The sequence below is a fragment of the Tetranychus urticae genome, chromosome 1, assembly GCF_039701765.1.
Source record: "Tetranychus urticae isolate SD_2017Ah chromosome 1, NJAU_TeUrti_SD_1.0, whole genome shotgun sequence".
Lineage (NCBI taxonomy): Eukaryota > Metazoa > Arthropoda > Arachnida > Trombidiformes > Tetranychidae > Tetranychus > Tetranychus urticae.
The window spans coordinates 20,593,307-20,618,056 of NC_142958.1; the positions used below are offsets into that span (position 1 = coordinate 20,593,307).

The window sequence follows — 24,750 nt, forward strand, 5'->3', positions numbered from 1 at the left end:
TGGTAAATACAAAACGCTCGTAAATCTGCACCAGTTGAATCACATGGATCTGAAAACTAACAATGAAGCTTGAGTTATCGTTTCGATGATAAATGTTGCAAACAAAATAACACAAGATAACATTTCAATGGCTCAAGCTGAATCGATAAATGCTTTTGTTTACACGAAGTCGAAAAAAGATGATTAAATTCAATAAATTATATCAATTCAAACTGGCAAATTGAAGTGATCATCACAAGTGTTTGCCGATCTTTTTTCACCATCTTTAGCCTTTCACAGAACGAGTTGATAAGCAGAAATGAGTTTTCATTTTTTTAATAATTTTCAATAAGATCAGTGTTTTCGCATATGATTAATGGTCAAATAAAAAAGTGCAATTTAATCAACTATCAAATCGATATTATACTTTATTTAATTCATTTACAAAAATCATTTTATTGCGTCGTTTAGGAAAAAAAGAGTTGCAGGAAAGAGAGGATTGAAGAGTAGAAGATAAAAGGTAAAAGTTGATGAATACAATCAAAATTAATGCAATCAAAATGGATTAAAGTGATTGTTGATAAAGCGCGATGAATCTATCACAGAATCTGTTGATTTCCTAAAACTACGTTTATTCAATGGTGATGATGAGAGTGATGATGATGATGATATTGACGTTAATGGAGATGATAATGATGGTGAGGATAATTTGGTTGATCTTGTTGAAGAGGATGAAGATGAAAATGAAGGTACAAATGAAGAAGTTGAACAGCGATGATGATTTGAACAATGATGTCGATTAGGACAGTCAATCACATTAACTCCCGATAGCACTTCATCAAGGAACATTAACAACCTTCCATTAATAGTAATCTTTTTAATGCATCCTGAAAAAGAATCGCTGATTGCTGAATTGGATGAAACATCTTTAACATCAGAGACGCCACCAAGAAACAAGTTGAGTGATAATGATAATTGCGTGTAACCACCCAGACTTGATCCACTTACAATCGGTTGATTGTCAATTTGAAGCCAACCTTGTTGTCCAGTGCGTGTTACTAGTAAACTGTGCCATTGATTCAGTTCAACTGGTTCGCGGCTCCTGAAAAAAAAGGAAACAGAAATTTGAGATGAAAAATGATATAAAAGTGAAAAGCAATTCAACTCGAGAGACACCATTAGTGTGATTATACAAATCCATTATAAACACATGTTTTTGTATTTTATTTTGTAAGTTGAATGTGAAAAAATATTGTCATCGACTCACTTGATAATGGCAGGACCACTGCCCAAGTCGAAGCGAAATTCAATGAAACCATTGACCAGATTGATTGAGATGAAATCACCTCGAGCATCCAATCGATTACCATTGTATAAAAGGACACCATTAGGCATTCGAGGTTTAAATATCATTTGTATTTCAAAGAAAGAAAGACAAGTTTCTTTCAAACCGGTAAATTGAAGATATGAGGAACCATTGAATGAAGGAATCGTAAAATCGGATCCTAAAAGTGAAACAAAGGAAACAAAAAATGAATCAGAAAAGCATTTACAAAGGACAACATTTTTACCCAAAATTGCCAGATTTATAGCGAAACCTTTCAATAGTTTAGTCAAAAAGTGAAATTGGTTGAGACTGAAATTTGTATTCATTTGGTTGATTGGAAAATTTAATAGCAACATTTGTATTTGAGTTTTGATTTTGATGAAAGCATAAGCTAAATGGTTCAATTTCAAGTTTGGACAAAACTGAGATCATGAATGATGAATGATCTCGATACTTACTTCGCTCGCAATGGTTACCAGCAAAGCCCAAGGGACACATGCATATCCATCTTTCGGGTGATGTTGCTACACATTGGCCTCCGTTTAAGCACGAAGTGTTGCTACAAACATCTGAATTGCATTCATCTGGAAATTGATTGAGAAAATAGAATGTTATTAATCATGAATTGTTTGGGTTTAAATGATTCGTACCTGTATCAACACCATCAATAGCATCTCCTCTACTGTCTGACCTGAAATCATATGAATGACCATTTATTTCCAATTTACGGACACATCCAACAAAACCAAGTCGACTGTTGGCTCGTGCAGAGATTAAACTTATATTTGGTGATCCACCGAGAAATAGTTCTAATTTAAATGTGATTCGTGAAAAAAGTCCCTGAGATTGACCAGGAATTTGCCTCTCTTGATTCAATTGTAACCAAGCAGACCAACCGTCACGATAAATGGTCAATCTATTCCATGAGTTTAGTATTACCGGAGTTTCACTTGCAATAACACCTTCGCCCATTCCACAGTCAAATCTAAATGATTGTATCAATTGATTGAATTAAAGAAAAGACTGATTAGTTCGATTGTCAAAGTTTCCAAAATTTCAAAAAACTCAATGTTCATCAATACTTTGCACCAAACAGAAAAAATATAAAACTTGAAATTTCCAAATCAATTTTTCACTCAAATCGAATCATTTTTTCTCGAAATAAGTTAATCTAATTTCAACTTAATTTCGTTTGCATTACAATATATTTACAATTATTATTTAGATTCAAATGATTGAAAATTATTGTTCAGCATTGATGAGTGTGTTGCTTGAGGAAATCATGAAAGTTTCAATATTTTCTTCAAATTCGTTGAAAAGCTTTGAGTCTAAAGTTTGACGACTAATTGAACATTGAACTTGGCCATTCTTACCTGAACTCTACAAATCCTTGATTTAATACAATTGCTATATAATCACCTTCCAAGTTTTGATTCTCACCGCTGTAAAGTAAAACACCTTCATGATACTCTGGTCGGAATTCAATGGTTACTTTCATTGATTTGTGGGCATCTCGAAGGGTTGGTAAAGCAAGATATGATCGACCTCTAAATCGAGGAAAACGCACTTCCATTGCTGTAGAAGAACAGAAAAAATATATTTAACCAGATTTACCACAAGAATAGCAAAGCGCTTCAAACTTACGTTTTTCACAAAAAAATCCACCTCGACCCAATGGACATCTACAACGAACTCTATGGTCATGATAATCTTCATTTTCAACGCAACTACCACCAGCTTCACATTCAATTGATTCACACGAATAATAAATTGCATCATGATATTGAGGTTTCCCATTGAAACGCGTTAAATCATTAACCTCTTGAAGCACCCGATTGCGTCCAGATAAATCTTTACTGGACAATGATGAAGGTAACGATGATGACGATGAATTTGGTTTCATCTTCCTTTGATGACGCTTTTCCTGGGCAATAGAATTTTCTGTTGATATGAAAGATGAACAAAAAAGCGTTAAAAAAGTATCAACCATAAAGTCAAGGCATAAAAGTACGCAAAAAATGTTTTGGTTTTCACAAAGTCGACATTCAATCTCGACTTGCCTTCACTCTTCAAATGAATTGCAATATCTCATCAAATAGCTAACTTAATTGTTGATTTATTAGCTTTAAAGCCATGACCAGACAAGTTGACCTGAAGTTTACTCGAAATCATTTAATCTCTTTTTTTCACTTCAATGTTGAATGAATATTGATGGTTGGAATCAAGATTTACAGGTTCAACATAAAACCTCGCGAGTTTCAATTGTTGAAGAAAAGTCCTTTAATGAAATTGAACAACAATTGATAATGATCATTTGTGAGGCTTATTCACAATCTCATTATGCTTTTGATTAGCATTTGAATTAAAAGTTGCACAAATAACATTGAATAATACATTTGATTGTAGATTTGATTAATTCCATGTTGTTAGTCGGATCAATTGTCATTCAATTCAATTTCAACTTGACAATAATACAAGGCAAAGAGATTCACTTCAAAATGTAATCCAACTGCATCAATATGAAAATTGAATGAAAATCTTGCAATGTTTAAAGATTACAGTTGAAGCAAATGGATCGATCAAGATTTCATTTTTTCATGTTTCCTTCATCAGTCTATTCAGTTTTACCAAATTTTGACGGTTAACCAATAGTTACAGTAAAGGTTGTCATTGTTATTGATGACGGTCTTGATCAAGATTGAGTGTAAATAAGTCGATAATTGTTGATAATAACAAGTGTATTTCATTCTGGTTAGATTAACCAAAGTAAATGTAAACTTTGTTATTGATATTGGCTCAATGTTAGTTTTACCTTTTACGTGTTAAGCTGAATGTGAAATTGGGAAAAAGTGTTCAGATTGTCAATCAGACTGTCAACAATCAAGTCAAAGTTTACTTGATTCGCTTCAAGAGATTCAACTAATTACATTTCAAAGAAAACTTCTTAAAACCTTTTTTTCTCAACAGTAATTACGATGAAGCAAAATGAGTGAAGATGGATGAAAGTGGAAGCCAAGTTTAAGTAAAACCAATTGATAGTTAAGTCTATTGATTAAATGGTTAACGGATTAATCTTGTTCATCAGCAGGATAATTTTGCATCTATTTATGCATCAGAATCAGGATAAAGTTGACAAAAAGCACAGAAAGAGATGAACATGCAAAGTGAGGGAAGAAAAAGTTGAACATTTCAATCAAAATTGATAATTGAATAAACATTGAAAATTAAACAAAAGTAAAGGTGAAAGGAAAATGAAATAATTGAAAGGCAATATTTGCTAATTATGATTTCCCATTCAATCATGTAAATGCAATTTTCAGGGTAACATTTTGATTCTCATGAAATAGCAAAATTGGGAAAAATTGAAAGATAAAGTAAACACTAAGAAGACAGTAAACATTTAAAGTTTGTCGATTATCGATTGGTTAGTTTGAAACTTCACTCCCAGCTATTATTCAATTTGTTGTCAATTTGTCTTGGAATCGAGTCAGACTAATCAATCATCAATTGGTAAATTGGCTCAATTAATCTTACCACTTTTAGAAAATAGAAAGTTTGGAAAAACTTGAAATCTTTCACCAAATAGTCTTGGATTTTGTAAGATAACTCAAGTTTGTTTTATTGAAAACTGAAAACGACATTTTTAATGATTAAAACATTTGATTGATTGACTTAAAAAGACAAATTTTGATAATTTTTGTTGAGGCAAGTTCAAGATTGGTTTTCAATTTCATTTTAAATGTAGATTTTTAGAGATTAGAAGTTCTTTTTTGTAACAGAAACATTCTCTGATGAAAACTGAATCAAAGTTTGAATTTCGTTTAGCTAGATTGGTCAGAATGAAGTTTCTAATTTTGTAATGACTAGTTAGTTATGGGTGAAGTTGGAAAAAAACTAAAAGAAAAAAGCAAATCAAAATAGTCGAAAATTCATTTTCAAAATTCAGTAATCCGAAGGAGAACCGCTTTCATCAGATCATTAGCAAAACTCTTAAAATATGAGTTCTTTAACTTTCGCTGAAATTTTCGTTAGTTATCATCTGACCTCAAAATCCTCACAGAATCTGATGTTGAACTGAAAAATCTTTTACAAGCAAACGGCTCAAAATCAAGCTCACTGTGTCTGTATATTACATGTGATAACCTTCAATACGAATGAAAATCTTGACATTTTCCAGTTTTTTAGTTTTATCAAAAAGACGAATTCTGAAAAAATTGATAAACCTAAAAAAGCTAAACATCTTTTGATCATTTTTATAGACTTTTAGCACATTTTCTGTGACCATCTTTTATCAACTAGTCCTTATCGACCCTAGACCTTGCTTTCTTCGTCCCTTGACCTAAAAAAGTCAGATTCAAGTATATTAACCTAAATGGCAGGTCATTTGGGTTTGCAAATTCTTGTCACTTGCGATAACTTGCTTATCCTTGTCAACAATTTCATTCAGTTTCAACTCCAAAACTCTTGCCTTAACAGTGAATATTATCATTGAATAAGCAGTGGTAATATGATCATTGAATATGATTAACTCAACTTGCGGTCCCATGTGACTTTGCATATGTAAGCATGAAACGAATAATATTCAGTGTTTGTTGCTGTCGATGTGTGTTTACATATAAAAATAAAAGGCTAAGAAAAGCTCTTTTTTTTGTATAATAAACCCAAAAAGAGTTTACTTTTTTACTATTTATTTCATTCTTATACTTCTATTTTTTTATCACTCCTCAGTCAACCTAAATGCCTGAATATAAATATCATTTTTGTTAGCTTTAAACCCAGTCAGAAATATACATGAAAAAAGCCTCAGAATAAACAAGTTAATGTTTATCCTCAGTTATTGATATAACAATGTTGTTATTGAGTGAACCCATTTTTTTGCTTTCCATTTGATAATTGCATTGTAAATTGAGTATTCAAGTAACGTTCAACAGCAAGTCAATCAATAATTTACATCTAAATATATTCACGGCTCAAACAACTTGCATTTAATATTCAATCGCGATTGTCCTTTAATTAAACCTTTACCTAAGATGGTTTACCTGTTCAACATTCAACAATCATAACTGTACAGGAAAGAGGTAAAGACATTCAAAGTATAATTAATGTTGATAATGATCAACACTCTTCGCCATTCTTGGTAAGTGATAAATGTTCAGTTTTCATGATGAAAATGAGACAATGGGAAAAACCATGGAAACTAATCTTATTGTGATGAACAAAAAGCACCAGGCTTTTGTGCAAACAGATGAAAGGTGATGGAAAGAAATCATTTTTTCTCTGAAACATTATTCTTTACTTTCCATTCATGATTTTCAATGAAACCTTTATGTTTTAACCAGTTTCGTGTAACCATGTTTTTCAACTGATCTAATGATTTTGATGAAAAATGTAATCAAATTGTCTTAATAAAGCCAATAGGCTTAGTAATGAACAATTAAATTGAATTCAATTTTCGTCGAGTAATTCAATTTATACATTTACATTTTTATGGTTAGCTTTACTCAGTCTATCCATGTATGTAACCTGTTTACTAATAAGCTTTTAATCAACTTTTAATCAGCTTAAAAGCCTAATTGTTCCCTGATCAGTTCAAAGCCAAGTGATAATGGAACCACCAAATCGAATGAATTGACCTAAAATCTAATCTAATCATGAGTTTTACCGCTTAAAACAGTTATGACTTTTCGTCATCGGTTGTAACCTGAAATTAGCTTCAATTGATTTTTAAAGAAATTTAATTTACAGAAAAATCTTGATTTACAAAGATCTTTGGTGACAATCAGCATTTCGTTCTCGCACAGATCAACAAATGTTGAAATGAGCAAGTTCAATGTGAACCAGTTTTTGTCAAACCTTGTAAAAGTAAACCAGATTTTTTTTCTGGTTAAGAATGAGAAAGAAACACAATCTTAAAGGATTTGATTGATGAAACATTTTTCTCGATAATTTTATATCGAAGCAAAGTCTTAATATGAACCAGTTTTTGTCAAACCTTGTAAAATGGTAAGAAGTGAACCAGAAAAAATCTGGTCTAAAATGAGAAATGCATAAATCTTGCATTGGATTACAACTGTATATTTGGTAAACGATTTGATTGATGAAACATTTTTCTCGACAATTACATATTCAAATGTTGATTGTTACAAAAGCTGTTGAGTGTTAACCGATTGATAGAAAAATCATGATTAAATGGTGTTAAGCATAAATTAACAGTTGATTAATTAGTGTAATGAAAATGGATTTGTAAGATTGTAAGTCTGAGCGGAATGAAAGAAAATGGTTTTTGATTAAAATCAAGTTGGACAAGAAAAAATGTCAACTCAACTGATTTGAATTGCAAATGATTAATAAATTGGTTAATCTGACAAATGAAACATATTTTACGTTCAACATTGGTTAAACATTTAAACAAAATTATGGTAATAACTAGATGTAAAAAAGCTCACCAATCATTAAAACAAATCAATCATCTTGTCATGTAATGAGAATGGAAATTACAATGGATATTAAATGAAGAGCGCACATGAAGACAAACCTCAATTTTGAGTATTAATGATTCATTGATATCTAAATATTGAAATGCAGCAAAAATAACGCAATTAGTTCAATTGTTTTCCTCATCATCATTATGTACATTATCAAGATGATTATGGTAATGAAAATGATTTAATATGAAACATCCAAAATTGGGTGTGAGTTGATGAAACAGTCACGCTAGATGTAACAGCTTAGTTCATTGTAACCTTAGGAACCCAAAATTTTGATCCTTTTCTTGCTATTCAAGTTATAACACATTTTAACAATTGCAATTCACTGTAATAATAATAGGTTTTATCATGATTATGGTAATAATAATGTTTCATTATTGTAATAATAGTTTAAATAACAGGGAAGAAGAGATAAAAAATATTGATCAAAAGTCTTTTTTTGGACATAAAAGCTTCTCAATACTTTGGGCTAAACTGGAATAAGATTATCACAATGTTACATTAATCATGATCAACTAAATTACCAAGTCACAATTTGATGATTTGATGAGTAAAAAGTAAAAGATTTGAAAAGAAACGGATAAAAAGAGTTTAATCAAATTTTCTGGTTCTTTATCCAATTCTGGTTGACATGAACATTGAGATGAACTTTAAAAAAAGCTGTAAATTGCTGTAAATGGAAGGCAAGGGAATTGAATAGCAATTTATTGATTGATAACCTTAAATAGCTTTTTGTTTATCAACTAATCAACAGTTAATGTATCAATTTACTTATGATCAGATCAATTGCTATTATAATGGAAGACCATTTAATCCATAACTTGAACCCATAAAATGATAATCCTTGTAAGACGAGGAAAAACCACAAAAAGATGAAAAGGTTAAAATGGTCGCTGGTCAAGATGAACCTTTTTTGCCTCTCAATATCATTTAGAGACTGGCCATTATGTCGTAATGAAATGAAATTGTTAAACCAGATTCAGAGTCAATTTGTCCTGGTTAATAGTATAAAATGGGACAAGAATCGTTGTTGGCTTGTGTGCATCTTGGGATACAAAAAAAGATGTTGATAAAAGTAATTGTGACAAAAAATCTCAAAATAATGATAATGATGAGGATGAAGATGAAAGTGCAAGAAATAAAATGTATGACTCCATTTATTGACCATAAAAATATTATCTTGTTCAACTTCTCATTTTCATTCTTCTTTTGTCCTTTTCTTATTTTTCACTTGCAACCATATTTATGCCTCAACCTTACTCAGCCTACTCACCATCACCATAACCATCATCATCATCATCATTCCAATTTCAAGCTTGCCTGAGCATTTAACCTAAATTGTTCAATCTCAACTTTTCTAGGGTAAAAACAACAGATGATTGGACAAACACTTGTGAATACACTTTTTGTTGTCATCTTAACAATCTTGTTCATTTGATTATCATTGATCCAGCAAAATGAGTCCATCTTATTATAAATGATAAACACCTAAAAGAACCAGAAAAAAAGATTCTGGTTCAATCCTTCACCTTTATGATAATGTCGACATTTTCAATTCATTTTTCTTTCAATCAAATGGTTCCAAAAAAATTTGGACAATCAAAAACACTAAACAATGAGAATCCAAAATTGATCATTTGAGTGAAGCCAACATTTAATTTTACTAATTGCGTTTACTGTTGATTTAATTTTGCAACTAATTGATCGTCAATCGACCACAATTAGGATCAACTCTCATTGGAATAAGCAATTAAGTTGACATAAAATTAGCAAAATGAATGGCTTCAAAATGGTAAGAAAAATCAATTTAGAATTTAGATTTTCTCTGAAAATGATAACCAAATGGATTGTTAGATAAGTTGATTAGGTCAAGTCAAGTGTTAATTGTGACCATTTATTGGACAGTTTGATTTAATGAATAAACAATGAATGGCAATTTCAGTTCATGGTCTCAATATAAATAGTTAAAGAGGTTTAGAGACAGAAACAAAAAGAGTTATAAGTCATCTGGGAAGGTTTCATCTTGATCAATTGATGATTGAACTGAAACCAAAAGAGAAAAGGTTTAATATTAAATTTTAATTTAAATGCTGTTTTCATGTAAACCGTTTTCCACATTTCCATCCATCCATCATCAACCCTGTTGACCAGTTTCATTATCCTGATCTAAAGGTAAAAGTAGTTTGGAAACATTTTTTTTTGCCTACAAGATAATAATAGGAAAACAATGAGTTCTGGTTACAGACTTGGAGTGAAACTTTTCAAGAATAAAAATCGATCGAAACATTTTGCTGCCTTTCTTTTACACCAGGAAGATGAACTCATCTTCATCACCATCTTCCCTGAGTTGTTCACCATTCTTACTGTGAATTCACTCGACTCTAGCCAATCAAGTCTTGAACAATTTATTAGACGTATATAAATTTACTTTGACTCTACAAGATGAAATAAAAGTCTCAAATCGAAGCTCAACCCAAAAAAGAGGAAAAACCGTTTACAAGTTACAAAGTTATCATTGAAGCTTCCTTCCAATGTTCAACAAAACTTCAATTACAATTGTTGAAATTGTTGGTCAACATTATTGGCTCAAATTAAATTATCTCAAAAAAAAAACACAGAAACTAGTCAGATTCATTGGAAAAGTTCATTACAACCATTGCCAAGCATTTCTCGGTCAACCTTTTAAACGATTCACTTTTTTGCTTCCATTTCCATTTGAAAGTCAATCAATTGTAACAGTTTCATTTTGTTACAAATTGTTTCCCTTTCAATCCAATCAAATGGATTTTACCATGAAAATCAATTTTTCAATCATATTATGCATCTTGCTTCTTTACCTGTTTCTCTGTTAGCTTTCAATCGATTCAACTCATGATTCCATGCTACTGACTTCAATTATTTCAAGATGCAATAAATTATTTTCTGTCTATTTTTCATCATGATCAAGTCACGATAAAATCTCATTTCAAGCGTCAAGGCGCTTCATTCCGTGATTCGTACAAAAGTTGAAAGATGCTTTTTATTTTGATTATCAAACAAAAAGCAAATAATTATCATTTATATTTTTCATTTCTCGTAATTGTCAAACAACATTCAACTTGCAATGTTTTCTGTTCCCATTTTCACGCAATTAATTACAATCTAAACGAGATGCTGGCTCATTTTAATTGGACAGTTAAATAAAAGTTCAATTAAAGTTTATATTTACATTGCCAGTCATCCAGTTAGACTATTAAGCTCATCATTTCTTAGTTAATGTGAACTTGCTTCTATTAATTTACTCTGATTACAAGGGAATGCAACAAGAATGATTTAGATTATTAGCTCAACTATTTAAAAGGGAATCTAATATAAGGTGGAAAAATAAGAAAATGGTCGCTTTTTTTACCCTTTTAATGTAAACTCATAACTATTAGTTGGTAAAATAAAACTCGTGTTTGTATTAAAAGCATAATGAATCTTTAAGATAAGACTTGTGACTTATGTTTAATTTATGATCGCCTTCAATGTAATGTGTTATTTCATATTTGATTGTGAGAAAATGAAATTACTGTTTATTTAGTCAAACTTTAAGCTGAAACATCAAGTTGTTTTACATTATTTTGAAATGAAAAGTATTTTAATCTGATTTACTTGAAACTCTTCAACTGGAAATTTCAAAAGTCAGATGCTTATAGACTTATTTTGTGGCTTGAGTTATTGAGGTAACCAATAACAGAGGGTTCAGAGAGAAACATCTTTCAGGAAAACTTATTCAGAAATAGACAAGCTACGTTTAGTCAATTCGAGCATTTGTATTTTGATTTATTTCTTCATCATGAATATCTCGTACATTAAGCATTTTTCGCCGATTTGCAATAAGCTAGTTGAAATAAAATGTGTGCTATTTGGAAATGACCTTCATAAGTCGTTTAGAGGTCAAATGAACGAATGACCGCGAATGACCTTGAATGACCTTTAAACTTAAAAAAATTGGTCTTTAATTCTCAAAAGCATACCGTTCAAATATAAATACCCTAGCATGTTTAGTTCTTTAGATATTGAACAAAATGTGAAGTAAATGAAGCTGAATTGCCCTGTATAACCCAAGATTAATCTATCCGTTAAATCTTTGATATGGCTCGACGACCACCTTTGATAGATCTGGCACCGGATGAAAATTATGCTGAGTACTTGATAAGAATATATACTTTGAATATCTAACAAAACTCCCAAATGCCTAAAGTATTCCATATACGTCTACATACTAATTTCTTTGTGCGAGTTACCCTTGATTCAACAAATGATGAAGAAGTTTTCCATCTGCTTCGTATTTACACTGATTAGGAGAAGAATGCAATCAAAATTTCTGTCAATTATCAGCAGGATATAGACGAACGTAATTTTATCGATTTTGTGAAATCGAATCTTTGTTTAACCAGAGACAATGTACATTTGTGAAGTTATTGATAACTAATAAATGTATTACGCAAAACATATTTGAATTTGTGTAAAATTTGATTTGAATAAAAGCAAATATGTTGTTCCAAAAAAGTTGGAACACAGATACGGGTTTTAGTTTACGATAACCAAAACCGAGAACCAGTCCATCGTGCGTTTGTACCAGGAGAGCAAATTAATGAATCACTAGCCTTAATTGCTTGGAAATTGGATCATGACTCGAAATATTCCATTGAAATCGACCAAGTCATAGATGAAAGTTCTTGGGACCATTACATGTGTGTCAAATCTCGACAATCAGCTAAAGAGCCCCAATATCATTTTAGTAGCCCATCTGTATGCAGAACTCTGTGGTGTACACTGTTTTTAACTAAATTTGTGAATTTAAATCTAGATAAAAGATGTCCAGTAAAGTGTGATCCTGCTGGTTATGATCTGATTTACTCAACTGCGCCACTATCTGACTGCCGAGATAGAGACTTATTTTGCAAGAGTAAAATGGATAAGCTCAAAGTGCAAATTCGAAAGATGCAATGTTATAGTGGAGTATAAGGATTACAAAGACCACATTGTTAGTTGCCCAAAAAATACTTCATGGTTATCTCATGCATTAAGCATTTTTCGCCGATTTGCAATGCGCTAGTGGAATTAAAATGTGTGCTATTTGAAAATGACCTTCAGAAGTTGTTTAGAGGTCAAAAAAACGAATTACCTTGAATGACCTTTAAACCTCAGTGGATTAAACTAAATGGATAAGCTCAAAGTGCAAATTCGAAAGATGCAATGTTATAATGGTGTATAAGGATAAAAAGATAGATAGCACATTGATAGTTGGCCGAAAAATACTTCATGGTACTGTTATTTGTAATATAAACTGTGATATATCTGCTCAAGACTGTGCTATTTACTTTGCGGAAGTAAGAAAAAATGAGTGCTGAGGCAAAACAAAACGAGATAGATGGAAAAAAGACAAAAGAAACGTTTAATTGCTTTTAGCAGCAAATTTTCATTATCATTTTGTTAATTTTTATCAAAATAGTTTTGGAAAAAACTCTTTTGTTTCAAAAAATAGTTTCAATGAAAACACGATCAAAAAACAGCTTGCAAATTCTAGCTTGTCCCAGAATCGGGCTTTTCACTACCACTACCGTTCGTTGAGATTTGACTGCCACTTTTAAGGATGAAAAACAACATTCAACATTTTATTCATCAGCGTATATTATTCATAGCCCTGAATAGTTTTCATTCAAACGGGCATTTGTAATGAGCGTGAGAAAAAAATGCAATCCTGGAATCGATCAATCCTTTGCTTCGAAAATTGTTTGACTTTTGCTGAGAATTTTGTAAAAACTTTTCCTTTTCTCTCTTTCACAATTGACTGGAGGTGATGTTTTGAAGCTTTTTGCATTTTCCTACAGAATTTTCCAACTCTGAACGTTTCATTGGACATTTATTTGAATGAAGGAAAAGACTCAACTGTGACTTTTGCCATTCTCCATAGAAACGTAAAAATTTATGGCTCAATTTAATGAGACATTTTAATGGAACAAGAAACAACAACAAAAAGGTCGATATTTTGTTTTCAATTTGCTTTCGTTTCATGACAAAATATTGGGAAAATTTTCAAGTTGACTGAGTATTGATTTACGAGGAAAAGCACAATTTGTCGTCTGTTAATACAGATTAATGATTTAAACTTTGAATCCGTCATCATTATCAAAACTAATTAGATGAAGAGAGTGTCAATGTTTTGGTGAATCTTTCCAAAGGTAACAAATATCGATTGTGACTTTTTCATTATTTTCATTTCTTTTATTGTATAATATAATATGCACAAAGAAACCTTTACATTAAACATATTCTGCCATTTTCACTCTCATCTTGTGATGATGATTGGCAAGATAAGACAGATTTCAATTTGAAGATGACAACAAATATAATAATGTGAATACAAGAAAGTATAATAAAATATACGAAAAGAAGTGTTAAGTAAAGAAGAAGCAAAATTTTCATTCTTGTGAATCATATTCAGAGATAAACAATCAAACAAACATTTACATTGTTGATGTATTCATGTTAATAATATACGAATTTATCATGCTTTAGCTACACTTTCTGTTGCAATGTTTCAAACTGAAACAGTAACAATGGAAACGTTGAATTTTTGAATGAATGAAGAACAAAAATGCAACAAAAATTCCATCCATTTTTTCCCTTCTATTCTTATTATCACTTGAACACTGTCAACTACAAAATCAATATCAATGTTTAAATTCCCTTCGATTAACTGAAGAATCAAAATATGATGGGAATTATTTATGTTTTCAATTGATTGTTACCTTTTTGTTTTCACCTTTTGTTTTCTTCTCACATTGATTTTCTCATTGAGACCTTTTGTTGAAAGGTTTACATTTTTCAGTTGAAGTTCAGGTGAAGGACGATCATGAAAAGGACAAAATGGTCCAAGACAAAGACGCAACTCTAACCTAATCCCATCAATCAATAAAAATGCTTTAAACCTTGGATAACAAACTCTCGTAATTTTTTGTCCATTTACAACGTGATGTTGTTTCACTGGTAATCATTTTTGCTGGCTTCATATTCTTGTTTCACCTTGTAATATTTCATACTCTGCCATTCCCCTGATAATAATAAAATAATGATAATAACAATAATATATAAAAAAATACATTTCCTAAGTTTCAGCCTTTATATACAGTTGCATCTCCAGAGAGGAAACCTTATACTCTTGTACAGCATCAAGTTAACCCATAATATGACAATAATAATATCGTAATTATTTTGTGTTTATTTTATTATCCAGACAGATAGTGGCCAGTTGGATAAGATTAACACCAATAATTCAGATTAATCTGGTAAATATTAGCACAAAAATGGTGTTGAAATTAGCAAATTGACATTTCGATTGACCTCTTTCAGGATCTGGTTTGGGTTTTGCCAAAGACTAAACCAGATTCAAAGACAAACTTATTGGATGAAATGCTGAGATTCAAATCAGTCTCGATAATTGTTTTCATTGTTGTTTACATTTGCATGAAACTGTAATCTTGAACTGTTCAGCCTCTGAATTTAATATTCATGAAGGAATCGTGAAATTTTCATTGTCTTCACCAGCAATTAGACAAAATGTAAACGCTTTGAAAACATAAAGATTTTCATTTTTTTGTGATAGATTTGAAGGTTTGTCTTGGATCCAGTTTGACCATTTAATTGTCAGGTTTTTTTGTTATAATTGGTTTAGATAATTTAATTTCAGGTTGTAACAATTGAACAATTGAAGCATTGTTTGAAACATTGGAAACTAAATTAGCAATTGTAGCTTTGATACTAAATGGAATCTACTTTTGAATCAAAGTGAAGGTTTTGCAACCTTTAAAATTACATTAACAGGGAATGGTTGGGAGTGAAAAGGGTAACATTTTTTTCCCTCAAAATGAATATTAAGATTGGAAGATTGGAGGGAAAAAATGTTCAATATTCTCGTCTTCCTCTTCTCTTTACTCACTCATGATGAAAAATTTTAAATCGGATTATATTTATCTAGTTGCAACAATCTTATTCTACATTCAATCATTCATATTATTCATCCATGTTATCTGAGAAGCAAAAGGATTTACTCTGTTTATCAGTTTCTTTCAAAGTCAAATCAATTTTTCTTCAACTTTTATTTTTCTCTTTACGCTTTGCTCCATGAAATTTATTTCAAAATGAATCTCTCAAAACAGGGAATCAACAAAATCCATTTATTTTTACCCTCAACCGTGTTAACATTATTTCCCATTATCATTAATATTAGCATTACTCAACTAATTTTGGTAAAAAATATGAACTTTAATGAAAGCTGTTGATGAAAATTGCAGCCAATAATCAGTTGAAATGTCTATTGCAATAATTGTTGGTGAATGATTTAATTTAATGATTTTAACCTTTCAAGTGATTGATTGTGGACAAATGATTTTACCTTTTATCCATTTTTAGCAATTTCATTTGAAATTGCTTTACAATTGATCAATCAAATGCTCATGACAAAATCATTATTGTCATCAATTTTGCTTGTTTTCTGGTTTTCTGCTTGACCAGAAAAATGGGTTTTAAGAAACTCTTTTTTTGGGTTTTTTCTGTTCTCTGGTTCATCTGGTAAATTGAGTGATTGATAATTAAATTAGGAAATTGACTTGTCATTTTTAAGTATTTTGCTCAACAATTTGCATTCCAAGTTTGATCATTTCTCTACTTTGATGGTGCTTGATTGTCAACATTTGTTATCGTTGTTGTTGCTGCTGTTGTTGTTTGTTGTTGAGGTGATGAGCATTTCATGTTAATGATAATGTTTTTCCCAGTTTTTTTTCTTGAATGATGTACATTCATTTTAAGCCTTAGAGACTGGCGTGTAAGGAAAGAGTTGAGATGCTCAGATGAATTGAATGTTATTATTTGGGTTTTGCCTTTTCTGTCTTTCTCTCTCTTTTCTCGCTGTTGTTGACATGTTTATTCAACAATATTATTTATGATAAATGATAACAATCTGACAAGGCAAGTTGAGATGAAGATTTTGTCTTCTTGTTATTAGGATGAGTTTCTTTATCTTTACTTTTTTTTCATCCCTTTTATGCTCTTGTAAGCAAAATAAACGACAACAGCTAACAAACAATGAATCAACAAATAAATGTGATTGAGAAGAGAGATAATTTATTATTATTATCATCACCATTAGCATCATCAAGATTACATGAAAATCAGCTGGTGAAGTTTTTATAATAAAAAAGGACAAAAAAGAGAACAAAAAATTAGGTCAAGTAAACGTTTCATGATCAATTGTTTTGGCTGATAATTGGACAAAACTGGTTGCACATTGATCAGGATCAACCTTGTTCATTATAAAGCTCATAATGAAGGTAAAAAAATTGACTGTTCAATTTGCATCTTGAAATTAAAGGGTGTTGAGGTTAGTAAGGTTCAAGCTATCGCTTACCCAAATGTTGATAAGGAGATAAAAATGAAAATATCAATGGCAAAGATGGTTGATGGCAAAGACGAAGACAATGAGACATTTTAATTTTATCATCTTTATCTCTTTATCAACATTTTGGTTAGTGATTGCTTGAACCTTACTAACCTCAACACCCTTTAGGAAAACAAAACTTCAACACCGTTAATTTGTGGTGTAGCTTGAATGCTGATTAATGGATGCTAATTAAAAATGAGAATTGATTCAATCGATATTGAAAATTGCGGTTAATTTTTCGAGTGGCTCCATCTAATTGTAAATAATCAAGGTCAATGTTTTCATTTTGTTTACATTTGCACTTTTCATTTTCAGTCAATTTTTAGCAATCAATTGTTTCCAACTCAAAGCTGTTTTCCCAAGCTTGATGAAATTTAATAAATGAATATGCGTCTGAACATGCAATGGATGAAAAAATGAATAAATTAACTGTTATTGGAAAGGTTTGAAGGGGAAAGTTTTTGATTTTGTATTGATTTTTATACAGAGTTATCAGTGGCAGGTGATAATACAGAGGGTACTAGCCATTATACTACCAGAGAATATATTACCAGAATTATCAGAAACACTAGAAACATTCTGAGTTGAGTAACAGTTTTCTCAGCCAGAAGAGGCATTTCTATTGGTACATCTATTGCAGTGATGTTATGTAGCAACATTTATCTTTGTATTGTATTACACTGCATGTGTGTTTAAAAAATGAAAAATAGATTGCCAAACTTAATATGCTTCAATAAAGTGATTCCAATATTTTGTATAGTCGATTCAGAAAATGAAGATTGAATTACAAAAGGTAAAATTTCTTGTACATTTTTACCAGTAAAGTTAATTGATATCAATCTATTAGCAGATTAAATGCTAGTTTCCAATACCTGACTCATTCAAACATAGTTTATTATTACAATAAACCAATCACTAGTGTTACTTTGATTGATGAATTAGGTGCAACAAATTGGAAACCAGGTACATTAAGATGATCAAATCAGCCAAATAAAGTTAATATTGTTTACCATTAAAAATAAATGAGCTGTACTGTTTATTAAGATGGCATACAGATTGAAGACCATCTATCAATGTTTATCAATTTGAAATAGAGTCTGTTGATTGGGTTAGAGTTTTGGTTAATCATAAAGCATTATTATTGTAAATGATAATGTTGAAGGTTAATCTAGTTAGTCTTTAATTATTATCATGATTAACGTTACAATTGAAACAAAAGATGTAAAAGTGATGAAACTGGGAATCACAAAAAAAGAGGCCAACATTAAACAAATTGTAGCTCAATGTTACCTCAGGGTTGACCAAAGGTTTTCCTACAAAAATGAACAGGGAAGGCAAAAGGTAAGCAAAAAAGCTAACTAAGCCTTGGAGGATAAAAATCTTTATCCTTAACCAGGGTAACAGGGAATGGTATTTTTAAAGAAACATGGATGATAAAGATGACTACCGAGTGTAACAGAAAACCATTATTAAATTGTAAAGTAAAGGAAATGGCCAATGGATGAGTTGAAAAAAAGATGATGAGAGGAGATGATAAGATGTACACTTCTAGGAACAAGGTAAGGAAAGAAAGGTTTAAGAGTTGACAATTAAATTAAGGTTTGAACTAACCCTTACCATCATCATCATCATCATCATCTAAAGGGAATGGGTAAATAAAGGCAATTGAGTAAACAGAAATAATGTTTCAGTTGAAACACGATAACAAAAAGAGTGAGTAGGATGATAATGATGAAGGAGGAGGAAGAAGAAGAAGAAGAAGAAGCAAGATGAAAGTAAAAGATCTGCGAAGAAAAATGGTTCAATAGCAATAAAAAAGGTAAGGAAAAGGCCTTTATTCATCAATCAGAATTAGCTTTGATTATCATGAGATGGAGTAAAAAACGGCAACCAAGACACAAAATCAGGTAACTTTACCTTTTACTCTCAAATGCTTTTACCATTGAAACTTGATTCTTTTCATTGAACTTTTTTTCCTGCATTCATTGTATTTTATTCAACTTTTTTTTCTAGCAAAAATAATCACAAAAATCAAATCAACTCAACACACATTTGGACAAAAAATTGAAAGATTTTACATTCGATTGTGAATTTTGCTGTGAATTTGGTTGTCAATAGGAAAATGGGTTTTTCGTTATCCAAACCTGATGCAATGAATTTAAGAATATGATGAATTCAGTTTACTGTAATGGGAATGTTATTGAATATGATGAGATGAAGTTTATCTTTGAAGATGCTTCTAATGAGAGATTGATTTATACCAATAAAGTTCATTTCAATTTATTTCATCATTTTACTATTGAATCGTTTGAACATCTTTTTTATCAAATGTGTCTGGTAAATATTACAATATTGGGATAAGCTTGGTGTAGGAAAATGTCAAAGTTGTTCATTGAAGATGAAATTATATTCAGTAATGAGCAACTTTGTAACCTTAACAATCTTTATCCTTTTTAAATGAGTTACATTTTTGGTAAGATGATGATAAATATCATGTTTTCATGTGTATATAAACTAATAAGGTAAAAGGTTGACTGATTAAAGTATCGATCAAATGGTTCCACTTGTAAATTGGCTTTTTTTCAAGTAATGTTTCAATGCTATTGACTGATGATGCTGGGATGATTTCAATGTTTTCAGATATTCTTATCATGAACCTTTTACTTTATGAATAGTTGCTATTGAGATAATTATCATTTAATGTTGATTGCATCTTAATGATGGTTGAATGGTGGGTTAAACAAGTGTAAAGGTGAACAATATGAACAATGATGAGGTGAGAAAGGTAATCATCATTAGCTGATTGATGATTATGAGCACAAATAATAACGGAAATGATGAGAATCGGGTTAAAAGTTGGGTTCAATTTGGATAAGTAAAAAGTATTATTACAAGGTAAATACAGAAACATGGATATCAAGTTTATGCTATAAATTAACATTTGATATTCCATGATGATCATCATTCTGATGATTGGAGTGTTGATCATCATTTCGCCTATTTATTACCATCAACGAATCCATTCATTACAATTATCAGAGGAAAAGGGAAGGATTCATGGAGAATGATTTACAACAAGTAAAAATTAAGGTGAAAATCAATTCATCTTGAAATGAAATATTCTTGTTTTTAGAATTTTTTCTTCCTCTCTTTTCTTGAATCTTTAATCATTTCTCATGTTCATCGTCATGAGTAACAATCTTATTACCTCGAGTAAATTAGAAATGAAGCTTTTTCTTTCACTTTTTTTTCTCCTTCTGTTCAACTTTTTGCTCTTCTTTTGTCCTGAAAAAAGCTTGAAACTGTCATTGGAAAAATGGATTTGATATTTAATAGGAAAAGTTGAAATTGTTTAAGTATAAAGATGTTGTTATTGTTGATGTTGTTGCTGATGATGATGAGGGAAGGAAGAGTAAAAATCATTCAATCAACTGAGCTGAGATACATTTTCATTCCACTTCAATTCAAATCTTATACATTTTCATTTTTCTTTTGTTGAAATATTAAAGCTTCAAGTAATGGGCCACCATGATCATGGCAAGTAAAAATGAGAAAGAAATTCAATTCTGTTTCACTTCAACAGATGATGATAAATGAAAGATAAATTGATAATATTTTACTCCAAGTCAAGTTATTGTAAATATATCTGAGATGCCTTTAAGCAACAAAAAAATATCAACAAGAATCAAGATTATCAGAATGGAAATCTTTGCATTTGTTGCAAATGTCATTAAATCATTTGTCAATTGTAAAACCATATTTGATTGGAAATTGAATTAACAATTAATGTTCATTTCAATTTAATGTATTTAAACATTGAGGTGAAAGTAAACAAGAAAAGGTAATCTGGTAAAATTTGGCTTCACTCGTTTCTGGTTTTCTGGTTTCTTCACTTTTCAATGTTAATGGGTTTTCATGTTTTCTGGTTTTTGCTTACGTTTTTTTTTGGATCTTTTCAAATTGATTATTTTTACTGTTCAATGTTACAGGAAAGAGTTGGGATTGATCTGGGAAGGAAATGTTGCCATGAAAAATTTCAATTCATTAAAACCAATTAAGATTGGATAAAAGGTAATCAATTGATTGGATCACAAGTTGGAATCAATTTTTTCGGGCCAAATGAGACTAATTTTTGTCATCCATCATTCAATATTTGCTTTTCAAACCCAAATGTAATTGAGTTTGTTATTGTCAGTTTAATTAACTTTTTTACAGAATTTTTTTGTTCTCAGAAAAGCTTTCAAATGCAATCAAGATAATTGCTGATGGGACAGCAAGATTCAAATGATTATTCATTTACACAGATTATTCATTTTACTACTCAGGGGAAGATGTGAGTTAGTTGTTCTGGTTTACATTGAATAATTGAAGTGAAAAGTTAAAGGTGGAATGGTGAATATCTTGAAATAATTAATGATTAAAACCAAATGGAACATCAAATCAACTCATTGAATTGTTAATTTAATTTTGAATGTAAAGGTCGCAGGGTAACCATGGAATCAAAAACAAAGTGAAGATACAAATTGATGATGATAATAAATTGACCAAAAGAGTTCAATTCATTTTTGGTCAACCAAGTGAAACGGACAAATGAAAACAAAGCTTTTCCCATTTCAAAGTGACTATCAAAAATCATTATGAAAATAAATCTAATCAAACATTGCGTTATTTAACATTGATTAGTATCGATTGGGTTAGACATTGAATCGACAATTAAACCCATTTTCTCAACCTTTTCCTATCCCATGAACATTACATTTAATGTTATATCCAATATCATTGAGGCTAAATTATTTGATATTTAAAGTCATTTTTGGCCTTTTGTTTGACTTTCATTATTGTTATTGAATAAGGTTACTTAGGAACCAGAAATGAGCTTTCAATGGGTTTACCTAACCAAAACATTTTTTACATAAAGATATTGTTAGACTTTGCCAGATCATTATTATCATGATTTTTTTTGTTCAAGAGTTAAACTCACCAAGGCAACTGTAACCATTATCTGATAAAATATATCCTGGATGACAGGCGCATTCAAAGGTTCCATCATGAAGATCAAAGCACAAATGTTGACAAGGACCATTTGAATGACATTCTCCTATTATTATGGATGGAATGGGGAGAAAAATTGATTATCATTAGTTGAATTGGTTGAGGTTGTTGGAGTCAAGACAGGGAAGAAGAAGATGAACAAGAAGAAGAAGAATCAATTGAATTGTGAACCAGGGGAAGAAAAAGTTCTGATTGAATGTTACTTGTTAGATGATTCAATCCTTATTCACAATTTTTATTCACCTTCAACTCTCAATTCTCAAAGTGAATTAATCAGCTTCAATTGTTCACTTGCCTTTTGACCCAATCCATGTCATTGTTGACATTTTTTTGCCTTACTAAACTCAATTGGTTAACTTTATAACTTGATTATAATCAAATCATTGGCTCATTTAAATCTAGATAAATTCAAATTTGGTTGAACATCTTAATTGAACTTTATTCATAACAAATATTGCTGCATGGTCTTTAATGGTCTGGTCAAGCTGGATTAGCTTGTCAACCTTGGTCAGGCTTTGTTGACTTGTTTACCTTGTCTAATATTATGAGTGACAATGAGTCAACTAATCAATCAGTAATTGAGATTTATTTACCCTGAAAATGTGTAACAAACATTTTTCTACTTTCCTGATATTCCAATTAAATCAGTATTAAATCATCAATATACATATTATTATCAATTGCCAATGGATCAAAAGTAAACATTTCACTTGATTAATTTTAGAGGTTTTTTTACAGGTTTTTAGAGGCTTTTTCAGCTTTTTTCACTATTCTTTTGGGTTAATCATGATTCAATGAATTTTGATTATTTGATGATTCCTATTGAACTGATGACTTATTTACATTTCATTTTGACTTTCACTAACTCATTATGCAATGTAAATGCTATAAAAAGCTATCATTGATTTGTGTTATTTATGTTTGATCAATGGTTTCATTTTCAAAAAGTGAATATAACTTACCTTGAAAGGCAGCTTCAAAGAGTATTTCTGGTTCAATGGATTCACCTAAGGTTGAAATGATTGTACAATTTAATAATATTAATAATGAAATGTACATGATAATGGGCGATTTTATCCGTATCAAAATGGTTGAAACCATGTCTAAGGATTTGAAGGTTTTGGAGGTGATGAAGATGACGATGAACAATATCTGACAAGATGAATGGAATGATGATGAGGCTGTAAAGATACAGTTAGAGTGTATGATTACAATTAAGTTTATTCCGATATTTGGTTAATCCACAAACAAATTACTAGATAACACCACAAAATGTAAACACGGTAAGAAATATTTACGGTTGTCTAATGAGATGGCGAGTACGGTAATGATATTAGGAATGTTTGAGGTAGAAAAGGTTGATTTTGTATAATTATTTCAATTTTAGAGTTGCTTTTAAATTGATAAATGGTTGTTAGATGGACACTTGAAATTAATCCAATAATGTTGTACCTTTTGTTGTCATCAGGAACACATATTAAAACTGGAATGAAAAGATATGGTAAATTATGTACATTGATCAAACACTTTTTGGGTTACTCTGGTTAAGGGTTTATTCACAGGGTTCACTTTTATCTTGGTCACTTGGTTTAATGATATAATCAATTTGGTTAAAACTAGAGGTAAAGTTGACAATTGTAATTATACACTTCTCTATTAAAGACGATAATTTGGTGATGGCAAGTTAAATTTCATTTCAATCTCTCCAAATTCACCTTTCTTTTTTTCCCTGGTTTTTGCTTCCTTCTAATGTGTCTCTCTGTTGATTAAATATGTAGAGAGAAATGTATAATGTTTACTTGGGTTCCTCGTTGCTGGTTGAGGTTAACATGGAGCAAACTCACAAATATATAACTTTGAAGAGAACCACTTTTCTCAGAGCTTCGAGAATATCGAACTTGCGGCCAATGATCCTTCCATCTTCATCTTCTTTCCCTTTTCATCTCAATCTTCATCGAAACCTTTTTCCCCCTTTATCTTTGGCAATATTTTCCAGCTGAAATGTACACCAAATATATGGTGACATCTGATGGGCTACACTGTTAATCATCCATAGATTATTTTCATTTTGTTTTAACCGTTAAATTTTAACCGCTTTTTTGTTTTCACTTTTATTTTCAAATGTTACTGTTAATAACAAACATTCAGCAGCTGCCAAGCAGTTTGTTATTTTCATTTGACAGTGTTTCAAGTAGGATAATTACTGTGATTATGCTTCCATTGGATAATTTTATTAGGTAAGTAATCTTATCCCATTGTTCAATATTTTCACCTCTGTGTTGAAACCAACATTTGGCTTACCAGTTTTTGGGACTGAATTTTTGTCTCGTTCTCATGATGCCATCTAGATTGACTGGCAGGGAGAATGAATTGTTACTTTTACCTTAGATTGTGAGTCTTTTTTCACCATCAGTTTTGTAGATGGCACCATGAGAAGA

The 24,750-nt window shown here is 30.7% G+C and overlaps 1 protein-coding gene across 7 annotated transcripts; it reads right to left on the minus strand.

Annotated features, from left to right (window-relative positions):
• Positions 1–390: 390 nt before the first annotated feature.
• On the minus strand, positions 391–24,391 carry LOC107371906 (pikachurin). 7 transcript variants are annotated; one of them, XM_025160177.2, is made up of 10 exons: positions 24,157–24,390; positions 23,765–24,071; positions 23,275–23,493; positions 22,242–22,358; positions 2,951–3,247; positions 2,680–2,881; positions 1,957–2,291; positions 1,765–1,890; positions 1,247–1,484; positions 391–1,081 (listed from the first exon to the last, which is right to left on the minus strand). In XM_025160177.2, exons 2-10 carry the CDS (start codon positions 23,775–23,777, stop codon positions 535–537), a joined length of 2,094 nt encoding a protein of 697 aa, XP_025015945.1. In that variant the 5' UTR covers positions 23,778–24,071; positions 24,157–24,390; the 3' UTR covers positions 391–534. The 7 variants fall into 7 exon arrangements, with proteins under 7 accessions (XP_025015945.1, XP_089122814.1, XP_089122815.1 ...); XM_089266688.1 differs by having other exon boundaries at positions 23,765–24,390; XM_089266689.1 differs by having other exon boundaries at positions 23,275–23,795; positions 24,028–24,389.
• Between the last annotated feature and the right edge of the window lie 359 nt (positions 24,392–24,750).

Excerpts from the sequence above, each read along its gene's own strand:
- LOC107371906 (XM_025160177.2), bottom strand. Across the intron at positions 2,292-2,679 it reads CAAGGATTTGTAGAGTTCAG|ATTTGACTGTGGAATGGGCG; the intron begins GTAAGAATGGCC and ends ACAATCATTTAG. Across the intron at positions 1,082-1,246 it reads AGTGGTCCTGCCATTATCAA|GAGCCGCGAACCAGTTGAAC; the intron begins GTGAGTCGATGA and ends CTTTTTTTTCAG.